This window comes from Pogona vitticeps, chromosome 4, assembly GCF_051106095.1.
Source record: "Pogona vitticeps strain Pit_001003342236 chromosome 4, PviZW2.1, whole genome shotgun sequence".
Taxonomy (NCBI): Eukaryota; Metazoa; Chordata; class Lepidosauria; order Squamata; family Agamidae; genus Pogona; species Pogona vitticeps.
Window position 1 is genome coordinate 158547398 of NC_135786.1, and position 26835 is coordinate 158574232.

The 26835-nt window shown below is 43.2% G+C and overlaps 1 protein-coding gene across 1 annotated transcript in view; it reads left to right on the top strand.

Moving 5' to 3' along the window:
* Positions 1-5195: 5195 nt before the first annotated feature.
* CDYL (chromodomain Y like) overlaps positions 5196-26835 on the top strand; it is a 192505-nt gene continuing 170865 nt past the window's right edge. Inside the window, exon 1 of the mRNA XM_020789833.3 lies at positions 5196-5517. Within this exon, the coding sequence (XP_020645492.1) occupies positions 5494-5517 (24 nt within the window). The 5' untranslated portion in view covers positions 5196-5493. The remainder of the gene's footprint in view (positions 5518-26835) is intronic.

Genomic DNA, 26835 nt, shown 5'->3' on the forward strand with positions numbered 1-26835 from the left:
GAGTTCCAGAAAAACATCTACTTCTGCTTCATTGACTATGCAAAAGCCTTTGACTGTGTGGACCATAGCAAACTATGGCAAGTCCTTAAAGAAACGGGAGTGCCTGACCACCTTATCTATCTCCTGAGAAACCTATATATGGGACAGGAAGCAACAGTTAGAACTGGATATGGAGCAACTGATTGGTTCAAAATTGGGGAAGGAGTACGACAAGGCTGTATAGAGAAAAGGTGCTTGAGGGGAGACATGACTGAGATGTATAAAAATTATGCAGGGGATGAATAAAGTGGATAGAGCGAAGCTCAGTTCCCTCACAAGCAATACCAGAACCAGGAGACATCCACTTCAACTGAGTGTTGAGAGAGTGAGAACAGAGCAAAGAAAAGATTTCTTTACCCAGTGTGTTGTTGGCCTGTGGAACTCCTTGCCACAGGATGTGGTGATGGCATCTGGCCTAGATGCCTTTAAAAGGGGATTGGACCAATTCCTGGAGGAAAAGTCAATCACAAGCCATGATGGGGATGTATAATCTCTAGGCTTAAAAGAAGGGCACCTCAAAATGCCAGATGCAGGGAAGGAGTATCAGGAGACAGATATCTAGTTGCCTCATGTGCTCCCAGAGGCATCTGGTAGGGCCACTGTGTGAGAGAGGAAGCTGGACTAGATGGGCTTGGCCTGATCCAGCAGGGCTCTCCTTTTGTTCTTACGCTATTATTTGGTAAGTATTGCACCATCATACTGGTTTTTTAGGTCAGTGAGTTGGGTAACTGGCTTCAGAACCAGAGGTCAGGAGTGCAATTTCCCCATACCTCCTGTGAAACGCCTGTGCAGCCTTGGGCAAGCTGCACAGTCCCAGAGTGCCCCTAGACAGAGAGACTTGTGAACCATTTTTAAGTACTCTATACCTAGAAAACACTGGAAAAGTTCACCTTAAGTCAGGATTGACTTGACAGCATGTAATTATTAAGTGCTGTGCTATCAATGTACCTGTAGCTTCACAGTAAAATGTTGTTTTTTCTTGAGAACAATCTGAAAGTTGACATGAGGTGAGGCAATAGAACAGAGAAACATGGAAGTAAGAATAATGCAGGTGAAGAATATGTGTTCACTTAAATAATAATAATGTTTTGTTTTCCGTAATTTGGCTTAATTTTGAGCAAAGATGATCAAGAGAGTATTCCAAGCCTTTAGAGAACTGGCAGGTTTTCACTAGGGCTGCTACACTGATTGATCTGATCATTTATTTAAAAATTCTGACTCAAAAAAGAAATAAATGCTGATTAATCAGGGAAACTATGAAGCCAAGGTGCTTTAATTAGAAGGTTTGTGCATCTCTCTCTTTCTCTAGCTGGCACCTTAACTGGCTCAGTTGGAAGTGTCACCAGATGTGAGGGACACTCAGAATGTTTAGTGCCTCATACACAAAAAGAACTAAGCTATATGAGAATGTTTCCAGTTTAATCCACCATTTGAGAACCAAATACCTCAAAATCAATATGAAAATGAAAGAATCTGTTGTAAAAGTGTCCTCCCTTAAATTGAATGCATACATTGAGGAACCAGCACATCCTACTTAAATGCAAAAGACGAGCATGGAAACTCTATGGATAGTTTCCAGCTCAAGTCCCCTCAGATTCATAGACAATTAAGACTCGATATAATACATGTTCCTTAAAGAATGATCAGACACTTTTTGTCACAAGATCTACTGTAACTTTTCTTAATTTTAACAACAACAATGTAAATGTTGAGGTGGGTGGCAAATAACCACAAAAAGTAATATTTGTTAGTTCAAAATATCTCCTTGGGGGAGTCATAGGTTGTTTTTTTTAATGATGTCAAAAACAATATAAAAGTTGAGTTACAGAATTCAGTATTTTTGACAGTAGTTAAAGAGTCATGACAAAACTAATGCTAATTGGTACTTCTATTATTTTCAAGCTCTGTTTATGAACATTCTTGAGGAAGTAAATAGTCTTAAGAACTCATGCTGTTAGCTATACAGGTGACTTTTTATCCAATCATAGTTACTTTGAGAGAACAAGTTATTGTACAGATAGCAACTGGGAGTTCTGCAGTTCAACATTTTAAGAGCAGAAAGTGATGGGAAGTGTAGAAGCTCATGACACTGATGGGAAGTGTAGACGCTCATGCCAGAAAACTGTGAGGCAGCTAAAAACACACAAATCAGCAGTTACAATACTTACAGAGTGCTAGATAATCAGGAAGTTTAAGAGTATAGACTTCCATGGAGTCTTTGCATTCTAATTCATATGACTAAAGAAGTGGATGATATTCCATAAAAGGTTACATTAAAATAAAGCAGTTAGTCTTTATAGTGCCACATATTTGTTTGTTTTTGTTTTGTTCTGTTTCTTGATATGCTTGCCCAGACTAACCTGGCTACAACTCTGAAAGCTGAAAGTTAAGGGTACCTTTGTCAAAATGTTGGTTTTCCGGTAAGCCAGCATCAATGGGCTTTTCTTTATTCAAGTGGAAACTGCTGAAAAAAGTGATGAGTACTGTGGCATTGTCTTGAAGTGTCAGAGACATTTGAAGGTTTTAAAAATGTAATTTTATTGTGTATTAGCTACTGAAGTTAACTGATCAAATAATATGAACATTTCTTACAGTCATAAAGTACAATGAAGTGACTGCTCTTGATTTAATTGGTCACGACAATGTAGTGTTGACCACAAATCTTGCTGTATGTCATGAACCTGGATTTTCTAGTACAAATGGCATTGCTTGTCAACAATAAAGCTTTTATGATATAAGTAGATATTCTTTTCTGTAATTTGTAATTTCTGATCCAGAAGCAAACAACAAAACTGTGGAAACTTCTTTATCTCTTACACCTGATGCAACTAATATTGCATATACAATATGAAAAGCAATAAACAGCAGCATCCTACAGAACAGCGTAACAGCTCTGACAACTCCCCTTGTCTAGTGCGTCACTGCTCCCTAGTCTGACCCCTCAAAATGCTTTGTAATCCAGCTATTTCCGTGTCTTGTGAGAGAATGTTCAGTGCAGTGGGAATTGTTGTCAACAAGCTTTGCCCATCCATGAATTCTGCAAATGTAAACAAATTACTTTGTTTTGAAATCCTGGCTGCAGAATGACAGCTAAGTAATCCTGTGTTATATTTTGTATTGTTTATTGTCCTCGTGCCCTGAAAAACTCCAGAATGCAAGTTCTTTTTTTCTTTCCTGATAAACATGCCCTGAAGTTTAAAAAAAAGAAAAAAATATTTCTTGAAATTTTTATTTCATTCAAATGTAAATGTGTGAGCAGATAAAATTCTATTAATTGCCTTAAAAACTTTCACTGGTGAGTCAACCCTAGTTTAATGTCTTTTGATGCCACCACACTTGCATAGCTAACCAAAATTCAGTTTATGAAGATGCCTATGTTTTGCCCTCTGTAGAAGGCATATTTCTACTTAGGCATTTTAGAAGCAATATTTAATAAATTTTTGTGGTGGAATTAAGAAATTTGCTAGGATGCTGTCCAAGAATTTTACTCCTACTGTAAGAAAAATTTTCCTACTCAAATGCTTTACTAGTTTTGGTCTGTAGAAACAGCCACAATAACAGTAAGCACATGCATAGCCAATATATATTTCAAGGTCCTTACATAAAATCTGACATGAATTGGATAAAATACAATAGGTAAATAGACAAAGCTATGAATAGATGACAACTAAGAATCAAGTGGGTAGCAAATAGATAAATGGCATGGATGGACAATGAAATGCTTTGGGCACAGCAAAAAGGATACAAATAAAGAAGCATGGGGAGATTAATAAAGATTAGGAAAATAGTGATGAGTAGATGGTGTCTATGGTGAGACAAAGAAAATAGATAGGCTAAATATACTATGAAATTGATAGGTAATAGGAAAAAATGGAAGTACATGAAAAGAGATGAAAATAATGGATGGGGAATGCTGGTCTGATTAACTCATGGAGATAATGGGATATATAGAAAGTGGGAATGCAATATGTATACACATGTTGGTAGACTGTAGGTGGATTGGAATGACAATAAAAATGAACAAAATACAAGTAGGTAGTAAGAGCATATGCATGGTCAAGAGAAGTCATAGATAAAGGGCTCTGATGGTGGATGAAATGCATAGATGGTGGTGGACAACTATTGATGGGTTGAAAATGCAGAGATGTGCAAGGATCAGGAAAGACAGGAGAAAGAGATGGAAATGCAATATAAGGCGACTAGGCAAATGAGTAGATCTGCCATGTAAAATGGATAGGCAAATGAGTAGATAGAAAGGATTAAGAGAGATCGCTTAACCAGGTCATCAGAGGTTGGCAGAGAGAATGAGAGAGCAGAGCAGGGCTAGAGAGGACAAAGGCTGGGGTTGGAAAGTAAGAAAGAAGTTGAGCAGGAACAGAAGAAGAGGAAGATGGGAAATGAGGAGGGCAGAGGGTAGCTTGGTGGAGGAATGGCTATCAGGGCTGGGATGCCTGTGGTGCAAAGTGACTTGGTGAAGGAGGTTAACTTGTGGGTGAGGGAACATGATGCCTGTTTTCTTGAGGCTGGGGGATGAAGACCCTCTTGCCCCCTCAGCACAGCCTCTGTGGTGGTGGAGGGCTTGGGGAACCCCCAGGCTTGCCACAACTAGGATCCAGCCCCTCATGGCTGCCACCATGAGGACGTCCTCCAACGAAGCATATGGCAGACCTGCCCTTCCCGCCCCCCTCACCAGCCCCATCACCCCTTTCTCCCTCGTGCGGCTCCTCCTCCTCCTCCTCCCCTCCCGTCGCTCCTCCCCTTTCCTCCCAGCGGCCATTGGCCCAATCCTCGCCGCCCCCTCGCGCCGCCGCCGCTCAGCTGAGGGAGACAATGGGCGATCAAAGAAGGGGAGGAGGAAGAGGAGGAGGAGGAGGAAGAGGAGGATGGCGGTAGACGAGGCTCGAGCCCAGTGGTGTGGCGCTCTCTCAGCGCTCGATTAGTGATCCTAGAGCGAGACCCAGCCAGCCGCCCGAGCGAGGGACGTGGAGGGGACGCCGAGTGGCGGCTGCGGTGGCGGGTACGGGGAGTCGTCGCCGCTGCAGCTGCTGCCTCCTCCTCCTCCTCTCTCCCTCCCTCCCCCCACCCTCTCCCGCGCCTCGCGAGCAAAAGTGTGCGAGAGTGAGTGCGAGTGTGAGTGAGCGAGCGAGCCCCGTTGCGCAGCTTGGTCTGCGCACAAGCACCACCGGAGGAGGAGGAGGAGGAGGAGGAGGACGGCGACTGACCACCACCACCACCACCAAAGCACCACCACACGGGCACATTTTGAGGGAGAGGAGCGCTGTGGAACGACACACACACAGAGGCAGAGAGAAGAAGAAGCAGCAGGAGGAAGAGGAGGAGGAGGAGTGGGAGGAAAAGGAGAGGCCACCCCGGACAGCCAACTGAGACAAAAGTAGCTCCAAACCAGCACCCAACTCCACCTTGGGAGGCAGGCGGCCAGGCGGGCGCCTCAGCATGGCTTCCGAGGAACTCTACGAGGTAACAGCCCCAGTGCTTTCCCCCCCTCCTCTTCCTCGTCTCCGCCTCCCTTACTCTCTACCCCCAACCTCCTCTTTTTTCTGTGTAAATGCTCAAAAACCTTGTGCTCCCTTCTTTTTTTCTTCTTATTTTGCTTCTCCGCTTTCTTGGCAGGGCCCTCCCTCTGTGTGTGTGTGTGTTTCCAAATTGCTAGCCTCTCTCTCTCTCTCTTTTCCCTCGCCCTCCCCCAGTTTCGTTGGAGGAGGACGGAAATATGACTGAAAGGAGGAGACAGCAAAGTGTTACCATTGGCTTGTGTTTTTTCTCTCTCTTCTCTCCCCCCCCCCCGCAACTCCACAGCCACCCCTTACCCTCTCTCCAGCCTCGCCACGAGGAGAGAAGGGAAGGGGTGGGTTGTCGGATGGTGGTGGGGCAGCAGCAGGGCTGACAGGCGCAACTTGCCCAGACTCTCTGGCACACAAATTGGGCTCTTCTTGGTAGTCTGCAAAAATGTGTGCAAAAGCCCATGTCCCCCTGTAGGGAGGGCGGAAAAGAAAGAAAGAAAGAAAGGAGGATTTCCTTTCTCCTTAAGGTTGCCTTTCGGAAGTACACTGACACCTTCTCGTTGCAGGAAAGCAGCCCGCCTAGATGCAAAACATTAAACATTCAGAACCGACCCGGCTTTTCACGTTCTTTAGCAGAAATGGCAAGTTTCGTTGAAGGGGGGGGGTTCAAAGTCACCGTGTTGAGACGTCACCGTCCTCACTTCTCTGTTTTAGAGATTAGCCAACTTTCTCACTGGTAAAGGTGGGAGGCATGGTTAGCTTTCCTTGGGAAGGAGATGACTACTTTTGCTTTGAATTTCCGGTCTTCTGGTGTCAGTTTCATATTTTGAATGTCTGGAGACATTGGGATTTCTCTTGGATGCAACTTCCTGGTTGGTATGTTTTAGTCAAGGGCCACGCAGCATCACTTATTTAGGAAGCTTTCTAATCCCTTTGGTAAACATGTGCTTCCACATGAAAGCAAAGTTCTCTCATGCCAGGGTTAAAACACTATGAGGGTGCATGCTCACTTTAAAATGGTATTCTTCATTCCAACCTAGAATCTTAGAACCATTGTGATATAAGAAATGAGAGTATGAAATTTGGGCAATAATGTTAAACACATTTAGAGCAAGTGCAGTTCAAAGCTATTGAACTTCCTTTTGAGTAAACCTGCATAAGCTTATGCTCTTAATTGCTTGTCAGGACACTAGTAAAAACTTCTTATGAATGGAGAACATGTGGAATACAACCAGCTAAAGGGAATCAGTCCCCAATGTGTTTCTCTTTGGAGTAAATAGGCTTCAATAGTAAACTCACAATCACAAGTTTTCTGTTGGAAAGATGGGTTGATTTGGTTAATGGATGTGAAAATGTTGGCTTAGAATGTTAGCCAAACTGAAGGAATCTCACATTTAGAAAACCCCCTTGTAACCAGGTTCTATAAGAGTTATTCGAACCTTTAATTGTCTTTCATACTTGTTTTAGTATTTCCCTGTTGAGAATGCAATCGGGCAAATTTCTAATAATGAGGATTCCCAAGTCTAACAAAAGTTAGGATCCACTTTGGAATGAATTGGGGTGCATTCAGCTGTGGGAGTCAAAGATGTCTGGTACTCGGTTTTCTTCATTGGGCCTTGGGAACTGTCATTTTTCAAACCATGTCAAACGTGGCTAAAAATTTATAAGTATATGGCAAGGGCTTACCACTTGATCTGGACTTGAAATACTTACCAAGGCTGTACTCCTAAGTATGTTTAAGTCCCCAGTGGGACTTAGTACCAGATAGACATGTGTATTCTCCTGGTCTAAGTCCATGAATGGGTTATAGATTGGTATGGAAATTTCATTTACAGGCAAGTTTTTCTGTCATTTATAAAATGCTACATTCTTATGCAGTTAAGTTTCTTTTTATAAATAGGCTCACACTCTTTTTTAAAAAAAAGGTGTGTTTAGAAATGCCAGAGTTGCCTGATCATACTTCATGCTAAGTTTCAGATGGAGAGAATTGCATCTGATTATATCTGTAATGACCTGAATAGAAATCTTTAGCTGCGATAAATGTCTTTTTCAGATACAGTGACTGATTTCATGTTGAATTCTGCAGTGATTAGTTGATGTACAGTGCTAAATGAAATAGCTAGCTTATCCTTTCTAACTTGGCCATTGGTTGACTTCCTCTTTGAGATCAGTGCCATATTGGGTTTAAATGATGTTAAAGATTAAAGGATTTCTTCAACTTGATATAGTCTGGAACAAGAAATTGTCAAAAGGAAATGCGGAACTTGACTAATGTATATTTTTATAGGAAGGAATCACATGTCCTTTGTCTTGTTTGGAGAAAAAACCAACAACTTGAAATTGAAAATTTGTCTTCAATAAAAACAAAGTTGATTCTTTTTAGTTCAGAATTGTGGATTACTGAATTTTTAGAAGGAATATTTTTATTTAATTCTGAAGAAAGTATTGTTTGGGAGAGCTGTCAACAACTCAGATGAAAACAACTTGGCTGACAGACAGTACCTGCTTTACTGGATAACAGTTTCCTTGGAAAAGCTATGGATCAAATATATCCTCTTTGAATATAGTTCTCTTGGGATTGATGTAATTTGTTCAAAGGAAAATACAGAAGCTCAAGTGAAAATGCAGATATCAGTTTAAGAAAATGGTATCTGCCACAACCCATTTCTAAAAGCTTTGCAGGAATTACAAACTATTCATTTGAAGAGCTGGATGATCCTTAAAGTCTGTGAGCACAACTTCTTTATTTCTTCTTGATATTTATATTTATACATAAGGACTTATTTATCAGTAGTATCACTAGTTTTTCATGGTGTGAAATTTGTAAGTGTAAGAAAAATCTGAAATTTGACTTGGAGTTAAATGTACTGCACTCAGTGGCTGAAGCCCTGTGACTTAGCACTGGAATAGGCCCATTGAAAACATTGCACTAGAGTAGGCCCATTGAATTAATGGTGTTTTAGTGAGTTAATGTTTCTATAAGTTCCATTGACTCAAATGGCCCTACTCTAGTTGTAACTTCAGTGTAGTAAGTCACAACTAAACAAGGCCTATTTCAATTAATGAAACTTATGGAGGAGGTGGCCAAATCACCATTGGTTCAGAAAGCCTACTCTAGTGCAGTTTATTACAGTAAGCAACAGAATTTCTGTTACCGTTTGTATTCAGCGTTTTGAATTTGGACTGTTGATGGGAAGTATCAGAAAAAAGAGTGGTGCCAAAGTATACCTGCTCCCTTGTAAAGATGATCTGTTGTTTATCATATGTCTTGACTTTAGAGATAACTTCAGTGTCAGGCAGGTATGGGGTCTTTTATATTGCATTGCCCTTGTTAAAGAATACATTCCTCAGAGATATTTTTCTGGCCTTTCTGAGTTTTGTGTACCTGATGAAAATGTTTGTCTCAGTTTTTTTAGATATCAAGGTGTTTTTCTATGAATAGTTTTCAGAAAAAACAGAACTTCTTACAGTCTAACTGGATTTAAATTTGGTTTTGTTGTTTTATATTGACTGAAATCTTCTTGTTTACTGTAGTAAGTCACAACTAGAAAAGGCTGATTGAATCAGCAGGGATTTGATGAGTTAACTCCTTTGTAAGCTCCATTGATTCTGTGGTCCACTCTAGTCGTGACATCCTACGCTAAGCAGAAATATTTCAGTCATATTGTATGTTAGTTTTGGTCTCTTTAGAAATGTATTCTTATTTGTCATTTGTATGTTGATACATGTGGAACCTGCTTGGGAATCTGTCGGATTGAAAGGTGGGGTTAAAGTATCATTAAGTAATAAATTATAGGTTATAATCTTAACCTTCTAATCCATAAAATGGGTAGCTAGAGTAATTGGAGTTGTCCTAATTGTTAGCACAGATGATCAGTTTTGGAGATACTCCTATTCTTCAATGTCTGCTAGACTCAGGGCACTTATTAGTTGACAAAAATCAGTACAGTATACAAGATAAAATGTGTGTTAAAAACTGTTAACCCTGATAAGTGTCAATATTTACAATCAAATGAAAGCCAAATTGTTTCTAAATTATGATCAGACTTTGGAATTTTTTTCTGAGGAAGAGGAAACAAGCCTTGCTGCTTAGATTTGACACAAGTGAACTGAGAATGGTGATGGTATGTGGAAGGAGAAGTGGGGTCTTTTGGTCTATAACACCTAAGCAATTAAAATACAAGACAAAAAAACAAAAACCAGAAGCCAGAATGTGGAATAAGTGCAAAGTATAAATTGCCATGGTGAATTAGTGCTAATTTATGAGTCACCTCATTGTGTGCCAGTTGTGACTTGGAATGCAACAAAGAATGTAAGTGGTGATTTGTTAAGTTGCAATTTGCTGGTGCATTTACACCATTATGCTTAGGCTGGCATAAATAACTTAGAGGATTCTGGCCCACGCTATTAGTGGTATGATTCTAAGACCAGCAAGCGATTTTGGCTTGGTTATATTGTTTATGGGAAGCAGTTATCTTTGTGTTTTATTTAGTGAATGAAACAACATAAATTTAGTTGCTGTGTGAGATCTTGAGATTTAAGTATGAAGCTCTTCTGCCACATAAAAAAGGAGGTCAGAGTGGATAGCTGTACTGCAGTCATTAGAATAGGAAACATCTACTTTGTGCAGAATTCATAACCTATTAGGAGTGAGGAGATAAAATAGTATAGACAGGGGAAGAGACTGTCTTGAAATCAATCATACAGCACAAAACATAAAGGTTTGTGCATGCTGAAGATTGAGTGGGAAGGGAATAATGTAAGGCAAGGAGGCAAGCTTAGTAAAATGGCTTTAATGGTAAAGGTGGAAGGAATGTTCATATTGAAGAAAGGAAGAATGAGGGCAAGTAAAAGCTAGTAAGAGTGAAGTTAGGATAAGGAAACCATAATCTCATGATCAGTTTGTATTTTATCCAGCAGTGTTTTCGGTTGCATAGGTAATGTATGCCATTTGCTTGGGACAATGGGGTAGAAGTGCACTAGGGCAGCGGTCCCCAACCTTTTTAGCCCTGTGGACTAGCTGGGGAAGGCGGGGCACCCCCTGTGCTCATGTTCATGTGTGAAGGTATGTGTGTGCACTTGTGCACATGCGCAAAGGGTGGCACAGTGCTCGTGCAGGTGCTTGCTTGCATGCAGGTGCAAACAGGCTGTATGTGTGGGAGTGCGTGCAGGGGTGGGGGGAGGTCTCTCTCCGTGGCCCGGTCTGGCTCAGGCCATGGACCAGCATTGGGCCAGGGGTTGGGGACCTCTGCACTAGAGAGTTGCAGTTTCTCCTTGAATGTCCTGCATATGTAAAAGGTTGGTATTGGTTGATCCTGGACAGGTTCATTTGTTGTAAAATTCTGTTACCAGTAGTGGTCAACCAAGTGCTTTTGAGACTGGAGTTTATTAACTGGGCCCTACCCTATTTATCCACTTTTGTGCTAATCAACCAATACAAGGTATATGAAATTAGATATCCTATTTTCTACATCATCATGAACAGGATGACAACATTGGCATCAGTAGATTTAGTTAATTTCACCTTAAAGCCTTTAATTTTTTTTTTTGGCGAGTAAGGAATCAAAAACCAAGTTGATACATCAACCAAAAATCTGAGCAATTTTCTATGAATGTGATGAATCAGTGACATTCGAGAATGCTCTTTTTAGAAGAAGTCTTCCTGTTGAAGGAAGAATGGTGTTTCTGAATTTGCATCAGAGAAGATGTGTGATTATGAGTTGTTTTGCATTTTATTTAAATGCTCAAATATTTTGGGAGTTAAGGCTGTAGCTTTCAAACTGTTTTACGGACATTGTGTGAGGTGGCAATACTGAAAGACCGTTTGTGAGAGTCATGTTTGTATTTAGGCAGTGTGATGTCTCTGCTTTTTAAGATGCTGTCTAGGTTTGTCATCGCTTTCCTCCCAAGAAGCAGGCGTCTTTTAATTTTGTGGCTGCTGTCTCCATCTGCAGTGATCATGGAGCCCAAGAAAGTAAAATCTGTCACTGCCTCCATATCTTCCCCTACTATTTTTCAGGAGGTGATGGGACCAGTGGCCATGATCTTAGTTTTTTTGATGTTGAGTTTCAGAGCGTTTTTTGCACTCTCCTCTTTCACCCTCATTATGAGGTTGTTTAGTTCCTCCTCACTTTCTGCCATCAGAGTGGTATCATCTGCATATCGGAGGTTGTTGATATTTCTTCCGGCAATCTTAATTCCAGTTTGGGATTCTCCAGTCCAGCCTTTTGCATGATGTATTCTGCATATAAGTTAAACAAGCCGGGGGACAATATACAGCCTTGTCATACTCCTTTCCCAATTTTGAACCAATCAGTTGTTCCATATCCAGTTCTAACTGTTGCTTCTTGTTCCACATATAGGTTTCTCAGGAGATAGATAAGGTGGTCAGGCACTCCCATTTCTTTAAGGACTTGCCATAGTTTGTTGTAGTCCACACACTCAAAGGCTTTTGCATAGTCAAAGAAGCAGAAGTAGATATTTTTCTGGAACTCTCTGGCTTTCTCCATAATCCAGCGCATGTTAGCAATTTGGTCTCTAGTTCCTCTGCCCCTTCGGAATCCAGCTTGTACTTCTGGGAGTTCTCGGTCCACGTACTGCTGAAGCTTACCATGTAGGATTTTGAGCATAACCTTGCTAGCGTGTGAAATGAGTGCAATTGTATGGTAGTTGGACCATTATTTGGCACTGCCCTTCTTTGGTATTGGGATGTCGCCTGATCTTTTCCAGTCCTCTGGCCACTGTTGAGTTTTCCAAACTTGCTGGCATATTGAATGTTATGTTCCAATTAGTGCCATAATATTATGAAAACCGGGTAGGTGGGGCTCGTCAGCCATGGAAGGCAGCCCATCTAGGAGAAGGAAAACTCCAATCTCAAACCTCCACTGCCTTGTGGCTATATCCACTCATGGAAAAGGCTTCAGGAGTTAACCTCGAGGCAAAATCCGGAGCTGGAGTCCCGAAGGCAGCATGTGTCGTTCTGCCAACTCCTGCGACATTGCTGGAACCAGTTGTATTGGCTCTTGCCTTTCCATTGGACCATTTCAGCAATGTGGAGAGGGGGGATCTGCTGCTTGGGTAACAGCCTATCCTCCATATTACCTTACCCGGGCTTCATGCTCTGGAGAGGACACTCCTCGATTCAGAGCATGTTACCATAGTCTCTCAAGACTGAAGGATGCCTATGATGTCTGATTTTTATGAAATGGCACATAATACATGCAGTAATTGTGTTGGGCTGGAATATACGGTTTCATTAATGGTTTGCTGAATCTGTTTTGTGCATTTTTCAGAAGTTGTCTAGTATTTAAACCTCAATTGATCAAAATAGTAACTGTGAGTCCACTGTCGGGCTCAAATGTATATCCCAACAAAGCCAAACTGATAAATTGTTGTGTAAAAATTATTAAGTGTTACACCATGGGCAAGTTTTTAAAAACATGCCTATTTATATTATATAATATATATATAAATATAATATAGTTGCATATTAGTCTTCGGGGTTAGTCATACAAAACAACGTGCAAAAACCTATAATATATGGGTGTGCCACACTATGGTATTATGTGCCATTAAGATTCAAGTAATTACCGTGACACAAATTTAATAGTGCAACAATAATGACCTGTGGATTAATAGTAAAGACAATAAGATCTTACAGAACTTTCAACCGTGGTACACAGTAAATAAGCAAATTTTGGATGCTTACCACTGTTAAAAATTTTATGGCTACTGGGGTATACAGAGCAGTTCCATGAAGCAAATTGTTTTCTGCCATTGTGGCAACACCTGAGGTAACCCAGCATTTTCCTTTACCATCTCTTACCTTACCATTTGTGTGAATGGCATCATTTCTAGTTGAGGTTTCCTCTTGTTATATAAGGCACCCTGGTTAGACTCAGCTCAATTTTCAATCAACTTGCACACTTGAGGTCTATGAGGAAGTATCTTCCTACTAGCCATCTTTAGGAAGAGAGTCAGTATGATGCAGCGGATAGTGTGTAGGAGTAGTATTCTGGACATTGGGGTACAAATATACTTGCCTATGGAAATTCATGGAGGTAAGCGTTTCCTTTAAATTTTTACATACTTCAGAAACCTAATTATAGTCATCGTAAGTTGGAAGCAACATTGGGTTACATGCGTTTGGTCCCGGAATTGAGAAAAGCAGTACAGTGGGGTCTCTACTTAAGAACGTCCCTACTTAAGAACAATTCCACTTAAGAACAGCTCCATTTGCTAAATTTTGCTTCTACTTGAGAACAAAAATCCAGATAAGAACAGGAAAAAAAAACTTTCCTGCTCTTTTTTTAACCTTAGGTCATCTTAGGTTAAAAAAAAGTTCTCCCCCTAGTGGTAGAGTACGTATTAACCAGCTTTGCATTAGTTCCTATGGGAACTAATGCTTCAATGTATGAACACACCTCTACATAAAAAAAACAGCCAGAACGGATTAATTGGTTTTCAGTCCATTGCTTCAAAATTAGCTTCGTCAAAAGTGCTTTTAACACTGTTCCCTGACCTAAGGGGAAAAAAAGAAAAAAAACCCCTCTAGTGGTAGAAGGCGGAATAGCAGCTTCCCATTAGTTTCTATGGACGGAAAAGAGCAGATACGGATTAAATGGTTTTCAATGCATTCCTATGGGAAATGCAGATTCTACATAAGAACTTTTCCACTTGAGAACCACCTTCCAATACGGATTAAGTTCTTAAGTAGAGACCCCACTGTATATAAATGAGATTAAATAAACAATAAATAAAACACCATTAGCCATTGTTAGTTTTATATTTGCTGTTATATAGCTGTTGAGAGAGTTATTTCTGTGGAGTGGCATATATGTATCATTAATAAATATGTTTAAATATGTTTGTAAGTGCATGTGAAGACTATCTGATCATAACACTCTGTACAACCTTCAGACTGGTTATAATGAATGATTTTGGGATTGGCTGTGCTCCCTGAGGTTACTACAGCTTTATGTGCTCAAGAAAGGAGGGAATCACTATCATTTCTGTGTCTGATATTTTTGGAAACTAGAAATGATGCCATTCACACAAATGGATTTGTGGGCAAGGCACAATAGAGGATTTTCTGGTTTCTTTATTTGCTCAGTGTGTCATCTAAAATTCTAAATCACATTTTTCTTAACCAGTTGACTGGCTAGTGTCCATGGTTGAAAAAGTTATCAATTACTAGTTCAAATGAAATACTAGAAATATGGTTTGTTTAGTAACTACAGTCTTTCCTAGATTTTGAGCTGCTACAATATCTGTAATGTATATTAGCATTATAAATATGTAATATTCTGGAACTGCAGCACAGCCTTGTGTCATATTTTGCTGGATATGGATACAGACAGAATATATTGACTTACTGGCCACCTTTCAGTGAACAGCATTAATTGTTCAGCTATTGTATTATTCCTACATATAATATATATAGGATCAGGATTTTTTACAAGTACGGTGGGCATGATAAAAAAAAGTTTTGCTTGGCCATACAGAAAATGCTAATAGAGGGAAATGGTTTAATATATTCAGGTTTGTAAGGGCGGTCTAAAAATCTGTGGATTGTTGCTGCATGTTGGATTTGTTCATGGTGAGATTATGTCAAGTGAGTAGTTTGTCTAGTATGGAAATGTCCTCTTTATGTTTCTGAAGTGATTAAAATAGGTTCTGGGTAGAGATGTTCATGAAACGAATAAAAAAACCCTGATGAACTGGGCTGGTTTGTGGTTTGTTTCATGACCCAGTTTGGAGATACAGTACCATTTTGCTGGAGCAAAACAGAATGCTGAACTTTTCCTCCTTTCAGCTTTAATCTGCTCTGACATAAAGGGATGCTTGCCTTCCCACTGCCCCATTGCCTCTGCCAACCTGCTTCTGCCTCCTCCATCTCCACTGCTGTGGGTCTCTCCAGAGGCAGCTGGATGATGCTGCCTCTGTGGATGGCATCTGCAATGGCAGAGATGGAGGTGGCAGGAACAGGTGGCCCGGAGGAAGAGACTGGATTGCTTTTCCAGGGGTTTGTGGTGGTTCATGGTTAGCCACGAACCATCAGGAACCACCAGTTTCCCAGTTTGTGCCCATTTCTAATTCAGGGCAAAGCAGACTCAGATGAGGAAGTGAGGCAGGGATTCCTGTAGCCATGCCTGTGAGTGGCCAGCTGCTGGAGGAGGCGGAGAAGGGAAATCTGTGCTCCTGCTGGAACTGAAAGATCACACAACGGTGAGGAAATGAGTTACATGCACCGGCTGGTGAGTGGGGGTGCCAGTTCAGATGTGTGGGGACAGAGAAAGTATGGCACCTGCAGTGCCACACCAATGGCTTAGAACGGCTCAGCGTGAAGCAAGCATATAATAAGCAAGCGTCCCTGTGCCTCTCGATGGGAGGGTGGAACATAACTTCTTGCTTAGTGTTTATGGAAACTGCGGCTACATATGCATCTGTTATCACTCCACTTATTTTTTAAAGTTGTTTTACATAGTAGTATTTCTCTCTGTGAATTATTGAGATTTTAAAGTTATTGAAAACTACAGAGTATTACAATATTGAAGATCGTTCAGCCACTACTCAACAAAAAAAATTATCTTGAAAAATAAACAGATCCATGTTATTAATTGGTTCTCAGTATTCCAAAACATAGAATAATGGTCTTCAAGGAAGATTAGAATACTTATTAGAATAATAATAATTTGTCTGTTTCTTCTGTGTACTAACATAGAACATTTATCTTTAGGAGGCAAAAGTATGCTTTTAACTGACCATTTGCTGATATTGGTAGCCATACTCCATTATCTAACTATGACAACTTTTGCTGCAATAATTAGCAATAAAAAGAAATGAATTTCTGTTAGAAATTTCAGTATATAATTAGATAATACTAACAGCTAGTCTTGCCTCATTCTAACCTGCTATTTGCATGTTTAAAATGTTACCCCAATACTTTGGGGTAGATCCACAGCATGAGCCTGCCTCTAAGTCTCATATTTCCAAGAACCAAGTTCATCAGAGTGGAAATATTTGATTGTTTGTGGCTGCATTACTAAATTTTGTTCTCACTCTAGCAGTGGTTTTACTAAATCCTAATCCTTGCATCTGTGCAAGGCAACACTGATATTTGAAGACCTTAAATTATAATTTGTACAGTGGTACCTCAATTTAAGAACTTAACCCGTTTTGGGACAGCGTTTGTACGTCAAAAAGTTTGTAAGTCAAGGCAAACTTTTCCATAGGAATGCATTGAAAACCATTTAATCTGTACCTGCTGTTTTTCATTCATATGTTGAGGCGCTCTTTGTAGGTAGAGGCATTAGTTCCCATAGGAACTAATGCAAAGCCGGTTAATCCGTACTCTACCACTAGGGGGAGATTTTTTCTTCTTCTTTTGACCTAAGATGAACTTAGGTAAAAAAAAGGGCAGGAAAGGTTTTTTTTCATTCGTAAGTTGAGGCTCCGTTCACAAGTTGAAGCAACTTTTTGCAAAAGGAGCTGTTCATAACCCGAATCATTCACAAATGGAGACGTTTGTAAGTCGAGTTACCACTGTACTTTCACATTGAAATGGTTGTTTAAAATCATGAATATACCAGAGTTCCTTAAAGCCCACAAGTTATGTGCATACAGTTGGGATAAGAATATTTGTTGCTAATACCTGGAATCAGCAATGAGCTATATGGAACCAGTAAACTGATATTTAATCTGTACAAAATGGAGGCTCCATTTGTGGATAGAAACACTAATAAAGCTTAGTATTCAACGTAAGTATGCTAGTATTCAGTGTAGTTTGGATTGGGTTGCACTTTGCATAAAGGAGGAGACTCACAGTTTTGCAGTGTTTTCATTGTATGTACATATAAAGGTACAGATTACAGGTCTAAAACTGTTCTTTGATGTGCTATAAGAATGTTGGTGTTTCCATGGGGTTTTTGCAGCATATGCAGGGCTTGAAAATTTTTAGAATGTCTCACGAGTCAGTCAGAAATTTCACCAATCAGCATGACCAGACTATAGACTTGCAATTTATCTTAACAGATTTAAACTAGACACATGTTCACTTTTATTTTCTACGTAACAATGCGTACAAACCCCAAATAAATTGTATTAATATTACATAGACGGTATTCACCTATGTCATCTTAGGGGAAGAAACGAGGTGTATAAATATTTTAAATTAAATAATAAATAAATTAATTAATAAGTAGATTTTGGTGCAGTTCTCCAGCGGTGGAAAGGTGGGAAACTGGCTTAGTCGCTTGTATGCTTTTAAAATGTTTTTTAATTGTTCTTTGTCTTTTCCTTTGCCTTCTGCTTTTCAGTTTGCTTGGTTGAGGATGGGGGAATTCAAATTTCCCACCATTTCCTGCCTTGGACTGCAATTCCCAGAAACCTTTCTAATCTAGGGTCCTCCCAGGTGTTCTTGGCCAGCAGTTGGCCAGCATAAGAACCAGTCCAAGGACACTTGGGTGACCCAAGATTGGGAATCACTGATTTATACCCTTAGACTTGGGTTGCTTTATTATCTGCGTGCTTGTGGGGTCATGAAGCTTGAATGCCTTTCTTTTGAATTGATTGATTGATTGAACTTATATGCCGCCCATCTAGACATTGTCTACTTTGGGCAGCTCACAACAGACAAAATAAAAACAGTTAATATCTAATAACAATCTATCAGCAATATACAATGATAACAATAACTCAAAGTGGAATGAAGGAATAAAGTAGTGCCTGGAGGGAAGGCCTGTCTGAATAACCAGGTCTTAAGTTGGTTTTTAAAGATGCCCAGCGAGGGAGCCAAATGGATCTCAGAGGGGAGTTTGTTCCAAAGAGAAGGGGCCACTGCCGAGAAGGCCCAGTGTTTTGCTTTTTCTTTCTGGACCTCCCTTGGTGTTAGGCCCCTCAATCGCCCCTCCTGACTAGATCGAGTGGTGCGGGTAGATCTAGGTGGGAGGAGGCACTCTGCCAAGTATCGAGGTCCTAAACCGTTTAGGGCTTTGTATTTAATCATTAGAATTTTGAAGTCGGCACGGAAGCGAACGGGCAACCAATGCAAGGCGGCCAAAGTGGTAGCGATATGTTGGTATTTCCTCACTCCACTGAGAAGTCTAGTTCGCCGCATTCTGCACCATTTATAGCTTCCACATCAATCTCAAAGGTAGCCCCATGTAGAGCGCATTGCAGTGGTCTAATCTCGAGATTACGAGCGCGTGGACCAAAGTGGTGAGCGCCCCAACATCAAGATAGGGACGCAGCTGGGCAATCAGCCAAAGATGGAAATGCACGGAAGGGACCACTGACGCAACCTGAGTTTCTACGGTGATTGCTGGGTCCAGATGTATCCCCAAGCTGCGAACCTCACTCTTCACAGTGAGAGTCACTCCCCCAAAAGAGAGGGTGTTTCCCAAACCGCTGATGGAGGGTGCACCCACCCTCAGGACCTCCGTCTTGTCCAAGTTCAGCCTCAGCCCATTTTCCTGCATCCATTGCTGTACAGACTCTAAACAGCACTGGAGGGACAGAACAGCATCCCCTCTGGTTGGAAAAAAGGAAATGTAGAGCTGGGTGTCATCAGCATACTGATGGCACGATGCTCCACACCCCCTGGTGACCTCTCCCAGCGGCCTCATATAGATATTAAACAGCATAGGGGAGAGGGTCGAGCCCTGTGGAACTCCACAATTGAGGCTCCATGAGGCCAAGTCCCCCTCCCCAATCTGAACTCTCTGAGGATGGTCCTCCAAGAACGAATGGAGCCAGGCAAACGCCCGGCCACCAGTTCCCAACTCGGAGAGCCTCCTTAGGAGGATACTGTCGTTGATGGTATCAAAGGCAGCTGAGATATCGAGGAAGACCAGCAGAGATGTTTTCCCCCTGTCTGCCTCCCTCAATAGGTCGTCTAACAGGGCAACCAGTACTGTTTCTGTACCATGGTGTGGCCTAAAGCCTGACTGGAACGGATCCAGGGTATTTGTTTCATCCAAATGCGCCTGAAGCTGATTGGCCACCACCCTCTCAACTACTTTGCTAATGAAAGAATGTTGGTAATGGGCCTATAGTTGCCAGTATCATCCGCTACCAGGGCGGGGGGAATGTCTCCAGCAAAAATAAACCCGAAAGCAAAAGTGCCTGGCCTCTTAAGGAGCCACAGTTCCTTCCCACCCCAAGATGTGCCCTCATTCAGTTGAAATTGGGAGCAGGGAATCTCCATATTCTTCAACGTGGTTCTCTATGAATCCACACTAGTGGGTTTAGACAGCGCCTGCGCTGGCCTCTCGGAATTTTCTAGAGCTGCAAGAGAAAAGTAACAATGTTTTAGGCTACCCTGTACCGCGCATGCCTAGCCCGCCAACGGCTCAGTTCCATTTTTCCGCCAGTGAAGTTGGGACCTCTCGGTTAGAGCTACGACCTTTTGGTTCATTTTCCCTCGCGAATTGTTGTTCTTCTATTTCTATTATCGCTACCCTGACCATGGAACGTTTCTTGACTACGCTTTTTTGCCTCTGGTGATTCTATTGCGAACTCTGGGTGATCTCTGACCTGATTGACTGTGGCGGCCTCCCGCTGGGGCCTAATAGCCCTTTATTGGCTTCCCGCTGAGGCGCCATGCGCCTACCGGATTTCTCCAATTATCCCTCATTGGACTTCCCGGCTTGGTTTTTTCGACCTCGCTTCCCTTACCGTCGGTCGAAAACCTTACTACTGTGGAGTTTCATAGTTTCTCTTGGTCTATGCCTCCTAAAGAAAAGCCATCTCCCAGGAGAGGACCTTTCCGCCTGTGCACCGCGTGTTCCAGAAAGCTTCCCTTCCAGGACGGGCATTCACTTTGTTTGTACTGCCTGGGAGAGTCGCACGCGGTGTCCCACTGCAGGCATTGCAAGCAGTTCACTAAGGTCACTCTCAAGGCACATCAGCAACGGCTGAAGTACTCCCTGTGGAAACAGACTTTGTCCGCTTCCCAGCCTTCCCAAATGGAGGTTGCACCCTCTACCTCTTCCGTGCGCTCCGAGATCAAAGTCGTCTCGGCGCCGGAGTCGTCTAAAGGAAAGGGGCTCAAGCAGTCTTCAAAAGATGTCTAAGAAGAAAAAGACCTCGTCTACTCTTACCTCCGCATCGGTCTCATTGTTTTCATCGGCCGAGCCTTCTGTCCCACCGGTGTCCGAGCATCTGAAAAAGAAGAAGGCATCGACAAAATCATCGTCGAGAACCAAAGAGCTTACCCTCGTCGTTCCATCTATCTCGACGTCGCTTCCGTCACCGATACTTGAAGATTCCTCTCGGGACTGAGAGTCGGCGTCGGATTTGGCTCCTTCTTTGCCTCTCCGGCAAGAGCCACCGACAGTTGTCGAGAAGTCACCGACAACGAGCCACTTGGAGAAGATAGTGGCTGATTTGCCGAATGCCCCTCATAGCCCTATCTTGACCGGGCTGGGGTCAGGATCCCGGTCTACTACACCAGGATCCCCAGGCTCCAAGTCTCTGTCCATACCAGGGAGACCTGTTCAGCCTGTCGAGGCCCCCTCTTGGCACCCAGCGTCCGAGTTAGAGGAGGAGCCTGCACCAAGAAAGACCCGGCACCACCGCAAGCGTAAACGCGGTTCCGGTGTCGACAGGCGCAAGAAGCACAGACGTCGAGACTATTCTTCCTCAGACTCCGATGACAGCAGAGACAGGAAGAGGTCTCGTCATCGACGTCGTAGAAGGGACTATTCTTCAGAGTCCTCCTCTTCGACATCGCACGATCGTCGACGGCACTGGAAGAGGTCCCGCTATACCTCTTCATCATCGTCATCGACGTCGCCACCGAGGAAACGCCGACATCACAAGCGCCCTATCATATTTGAGGATGCTCCGTCGACGTCGACAAAATCGACTGATCCTCAACCGAAGGCAGTTCCACTGCCGAGGCCTCAGGTACCCGAGCCCATTCCTCAACCCCACAAGCCTTCTAAGACTAAGGATACTACGTCCCATCCTAATATCCTCCAGTCATCTGACGAGGACAGTCAGGATGTGCACACTTCCTCTGAACAGGAAGATGATGCCACTTCAGAGGCCTCCTTGGATTTGCCACCTCCAGGCGAACCTCTAGGGTCTGATGCAGCGGACATACATCCTTCCTCCCCACCTGAGGATTTTTCTTCCTACCCTCAGATGGTTTCGAGAATGGCCACGGCTCTGAAGATGGAGATAGAGAAATCTCCTTTGCGTCAGGATGACCTTATATTTGGTGATATCCATAAGGACAGGTCTCGTCCGGTCAGCCTTTCGTATGTTCCCGAGCTGATGGACCTTATCATGGAATACTGGGAGCATCCTGCTGATTCTCCCACTATATCCCGGCGGACTGAGAACATGTACCGCGTGCACGGGGCAAAAACCTCCTTTCTTTTTAAACATCCAGCTCCCAATTCCTTGGTGGTGGAGTCTAGCGTTTCCAGATTACCAGCTAAAGGCCACCCGACTCCAACTACTAAGGAAGGGAAAGACTTAGAGGTTTTAGGAAGAAGACTCTATTCCATGACAACCTTTTCACTCAGAGCTCTTAACTATTTAGTGGCTGTGGGTGCATATCAGAAACAGCTGTGGGAAAGAGTATTGCCAGCTTTGCAGGTGGCCCCGGAGGACATCAGACAGATGTGTCTCAACGCTCATGCTGAGGCCTTAACTGTTTCCAAGCACCAGCGCTTGGCTTCTCGTCATGTAGCTGATGCAAATGCAAGGAACTTGGCTTCCATCATTACCTTAAGGAGACATGCCTGGCTACGCTTGGCTAACATTGTTGAGGACATCAAGGCCAGAATCAAGAACCTGCCCTTTGATGCTTCCGGTTTGTTTAGTGAAAATATGGATGAGAACCTTGAGAGTTTGCATAAGAGCAAGAAGACAGCGAAGTCTTATGCAGTACAGCAACAACCTAGAGCCCCCAAGTTTCAATGGCGGCCTAGATCTCAACAACAGGCGTACCAACAACCTGGCCCTTCAACTTACCGTTCATTCCGGCCTCAAGCAGCCCCCCGCTCTTCTCAGGCGTCCTCTTCGGCTTCCAGCTTCAAGCCTCAGGCCTACAAACGTCAGTCCTTTAAGCCTGGGGGAAAAAAGTCAAAACAATATCTTTGACTTTCACCAGCCCATCCGGTCCATCAATCCACTCACAAGACTTTCTCCTTACCTTCCAAACTGGAGAATGATTACACAAGACACCTGGGTCTTGAACATTATAAGTTCCGGCTACCACCTGGAGTTTATAGAGTTACCTCCTCTAGAGTGGATCAAGCCTACCTCGTTCGATCCCATCCTAGAGGACAAAATTCTCACCCTTCTGAAGAAACAGGCCATCCAGGTAGTTCCTCAACGAGACATCCTGAACGGGTTTTACTCCCGGTACTTCACTGTTCCGAAGAAGGACGGCTGCCTGCGCCCCATATTGGACCTGAGGGACCTCAATTCTTACCTCAGGCCTCGTCGCTTCAGGATGGTCACTTTAGAGGGGATCCTTCACCTGTTGAAGAAAGGGGACTGGTTTGTGGTGGTGGACCTCAAGGATGCCTACTTTCATGTTACGATACATCAAAAATACAGAAAGTATCTATGTCTTATATTCAGAGACACAGTATATCAGTTTGTGGCTCTCCCTTTCGGTCTCTCCTTGGCACCGAGGACCTTTACCAAATGTATGGCCCCAGTGGCAGCTTACCTGAGGTTGCAAGGCATCCAAATTTACCCGTACATCGACGATTGGCTGATCGTTTCCAGGACCAAAGCAAGGGCATACCGGGACACTCATTATGTCCTCAACACTCTTCAAGCCCTGGGCCTATCCATCAATTGCGAGAAGTCTCATCTAGAGCCCTCCCAAACGATGGATTACATAGGAGCACGTCTCGATGCGGTACAAGCTCGCATGTTCCTTCCTCTAGAACGCATCCACAAGATCAGGAAGGCAGTTCGCAAGTTCAGGCCACGACGGACAGTATCTGCCAAGTTAGCCCAACATCTACTTGGCCTCATGGCATCGACAACAGCCACCTTGGCTCATGCGCGGTTAAAGATGCGCTCCCTGCAAATCTGGCTCCTCACCCTATTCGACCCAGAGAGAGACAGCCAAAGAAAGCGTCTAAGGGTCACACCGGAACTAGCAAGTCAACTGCAATGGTGGACATTCCTCCCGCATCTTTTGGTTGGCAGGCCTTTCAGGCCTATTCAACTTACCAGACAAGTCACAACAGATGCGAGCCCGTTGGGTTGGGGAGCCCACTGCGAGGGTCATCAGATCAATGCCCTCTGGTCTCCAGAAGAGTCGACGCTGCACATCAACCATTTGGAGATGTTGGCGGTCATAAAAGCCCTCAGGGCTTTCCTCCCCCTGGTGAAGGGCAGAGCCATACAGCTAGTCACGGACAATACCACCACAATGTTCTACGTGAACAAGCAAGGAGGCACAAGATCAAAGTCCCTTCTGTTCCTCACCGTTCAGCTTTGGGAGTGGTGCTACCAACAGCACATCTGTCCGGTAGCCATCCACATTGCAACTACAGACAATCAGCTAGCGGACAACCTGAGTCGTCGCTCATCTCAAACCCACGAATGGGAACTGGATCAAGAGGTGTTCATCACGCTCTGTCGGATGTGGGGTCAACCTCTAGTGGACATGTTTGCGACCCACAGCAACAAGAAGTGCCTACATTACGCTTCCCGGGCCGGGAAGGGAGAAGGCTCCCTAGGGGATGCTTTTATGATCCCCTGGGACGTGGGTCTAGTATACCTGTTTCCGCCACTGCCCCTTCTCCAGAGAACTATTATCAGGGCTTTGCGGATGAGGACAGAAGCAATCCTAATCGGTCCCTGGTGGCCACGTCGACCGTGGTTGTCCACACTGTTTCAAAGTGCCATAGACAACATGACATTACAGTTACATCCACATCTTCTCACTCTGGACGACGGGAAGATTCTGCATCCGGATCTGGAAACCCTCCACTTGACAGCATGGAGGATTTCCCATCATTAATTGAAGTCATTGACAAGCTCGTAAACCAGCAACGAAGGCTCTTTATCAATATAAATGGAGAAATTTTTTGAAGTTTGCTAGGGAACACAACCTACAATCATCCCCAGTGACTTTGTCTACTCTCCTACTTTACCTCAGACATCTCTTCGATGTTGGATTATCCAAGTCCACTCTGAAGGTTTATACCGCGGCCATTGTGGCTTTTCAACCTCAGGGTTCTGAGTCATCCCGCTGGTTTTCGCACCCTACGCTTAAAGCTTTCTTCAAGGGCTTGAGCAATATGAGGCCACCGCTGAAGAAACCAGTTCCACAATGGTCTTTGCAGACTGTACTACACAGCCTCACTAGGCATCCCTTTGAGCCGATGACCTCGTGTGACCTTAAGTTCCTGTCATTCAAGACCTTGTTCTTGGTTGCCATCACTTCGGCTAGAAGGGCTAGTGAACTCGCAGCCTTGCGTGCAGATTCTCCCTATCTCCAATTCTACAGGGATAAAGTTGTTTTACATCCTGATGTTTCCTTTCTTCCAAAGGTGGTTTCTGACTTCCACGTTAACCAACCTTTGATTTTACCAACGTTGTTTCCTGAGGCAGTTACAGATGTTGAGCGCATGCTTCATTCGTTAGATGTTTGAAGGGCACTTGCCTATTATGTTTCAAGGACTAAAGATTTTAGGCAGACTCCTAAGCTGTTTCTTTGCTTCTATGGTCAGCGAAAGGGTTCAGCTGCTTCATCATCCTCTCTCTCCAGATGGTTGGTCTCCACTATTTCTTTGGCCTATGAGCTACAGAAGAAACCTGTTCCTGAGGGTCTTAAAGCCCATTCAACTAGGGCTGTGGCCACTTCAACAGCCTTACTACGGGGAGTCGATATTCAAGAAATCTGTAGATCGGCTACCTGGTCTAATGTGTCCACATTTGTCACGCATTATAAGTTGGACCTTCGGGCTAAGAATGAGACAAAGTTTGGACGGGCTGTTCTTACATCATTACTACAATGACGGCCCACCATCCAGTAAGTGTGCTTGTTAGTCACCCACTAGTGTGGATTCATAGAGAACCACGTTGAAGAAGGACAGGTTACTTACCTGTAAACATGGTTCTTCAAGTGGATTCTCTATGAATACACACGTCCCGCCCGGCCTCCCCACATGTCCGTCATTGGGATCGAGTCCCAACTCTCCTTTCTGGCGGGCATATGGAACTGAGCCGTTGGCGGGCTAGGCATGCGCGGTACAGGGTAGCATAAAACATTGTTACTTTTCTCTTGCAGCTCTAGAAAATTCCGAGAGGCCAGCGCAGGCGCTGTCTAAACCCACTAATGTGTATTCATAGAGAATCCACTTGAAGAACCATGTTTACAGGTAAGTAACCTGTCCTTCTCCAGCATGGGACTACTCTCTTCTGCAGAGCTATATCTCTATGTGCCTCTCAAACTCTCTTCTCGTGAGAAGACAGCAGTTTTCCTTTTGCAATGGAAGGGGGGAGGGGAGGACTGCAGGTTGAGAGAGAGAGAGAGGTGGAGGGGAGGGAGGGAGAGAGGGAGGGAGCTGTGACTCATTCAGGAGCATTTTTCACTCGTCAAAGTCAAGTGGACGAGTGCATTTTTCAAGCCCTGAGCATATGTATGGAGGGGAGGTGTTGGTCTGAATGTCAGATAGGTGTAATGTTGCTGAATGTTGCAGAATCCTCAAAAGTCAAAATCTTCTTTAAAAATATGATTAATAATAGTGTTTGCCCCAAACGTAGTCTTAATTTCTTATACTTTCGCCACCTTGGATCTATAATATATGTTAATTGGTTTTATTGTTTTTAAATTTGTAAACCACCCAGAGTAGACTTTTGGTCTAGATGGGCAGGATAGAAGTACAATAAATAAATAAATAAATAAAATTAATCAATTTTGGGAACATACTCTCTTCCCCTTAGCTGGTAGTTTTTGAAATATATATATATATACAACCTCTTTACCATGACTAGAAAATCCATTTACTCCATCTATGTGAGAAACCTCTTTACCCTTATACACAAACACACACACATACACACACACAAACAAAAAATTCATGTGAAGAACAGATTTAAGGAACTAGATTTGGTGGACAGAGTACCTGAAGAACTATGGATGGAGGCTCCTAACATTGTACAAGAAGCAGCAACAAAAAAAATTCCAAAGAAAAGCAAGTGCAAGAAAGCAAAGTGGCTGTCCAGTGAGGCCTTACAAATAGCAGAGAAGAGAAGGGAAACAAAATGCAAGGGACATAGGGAAAGT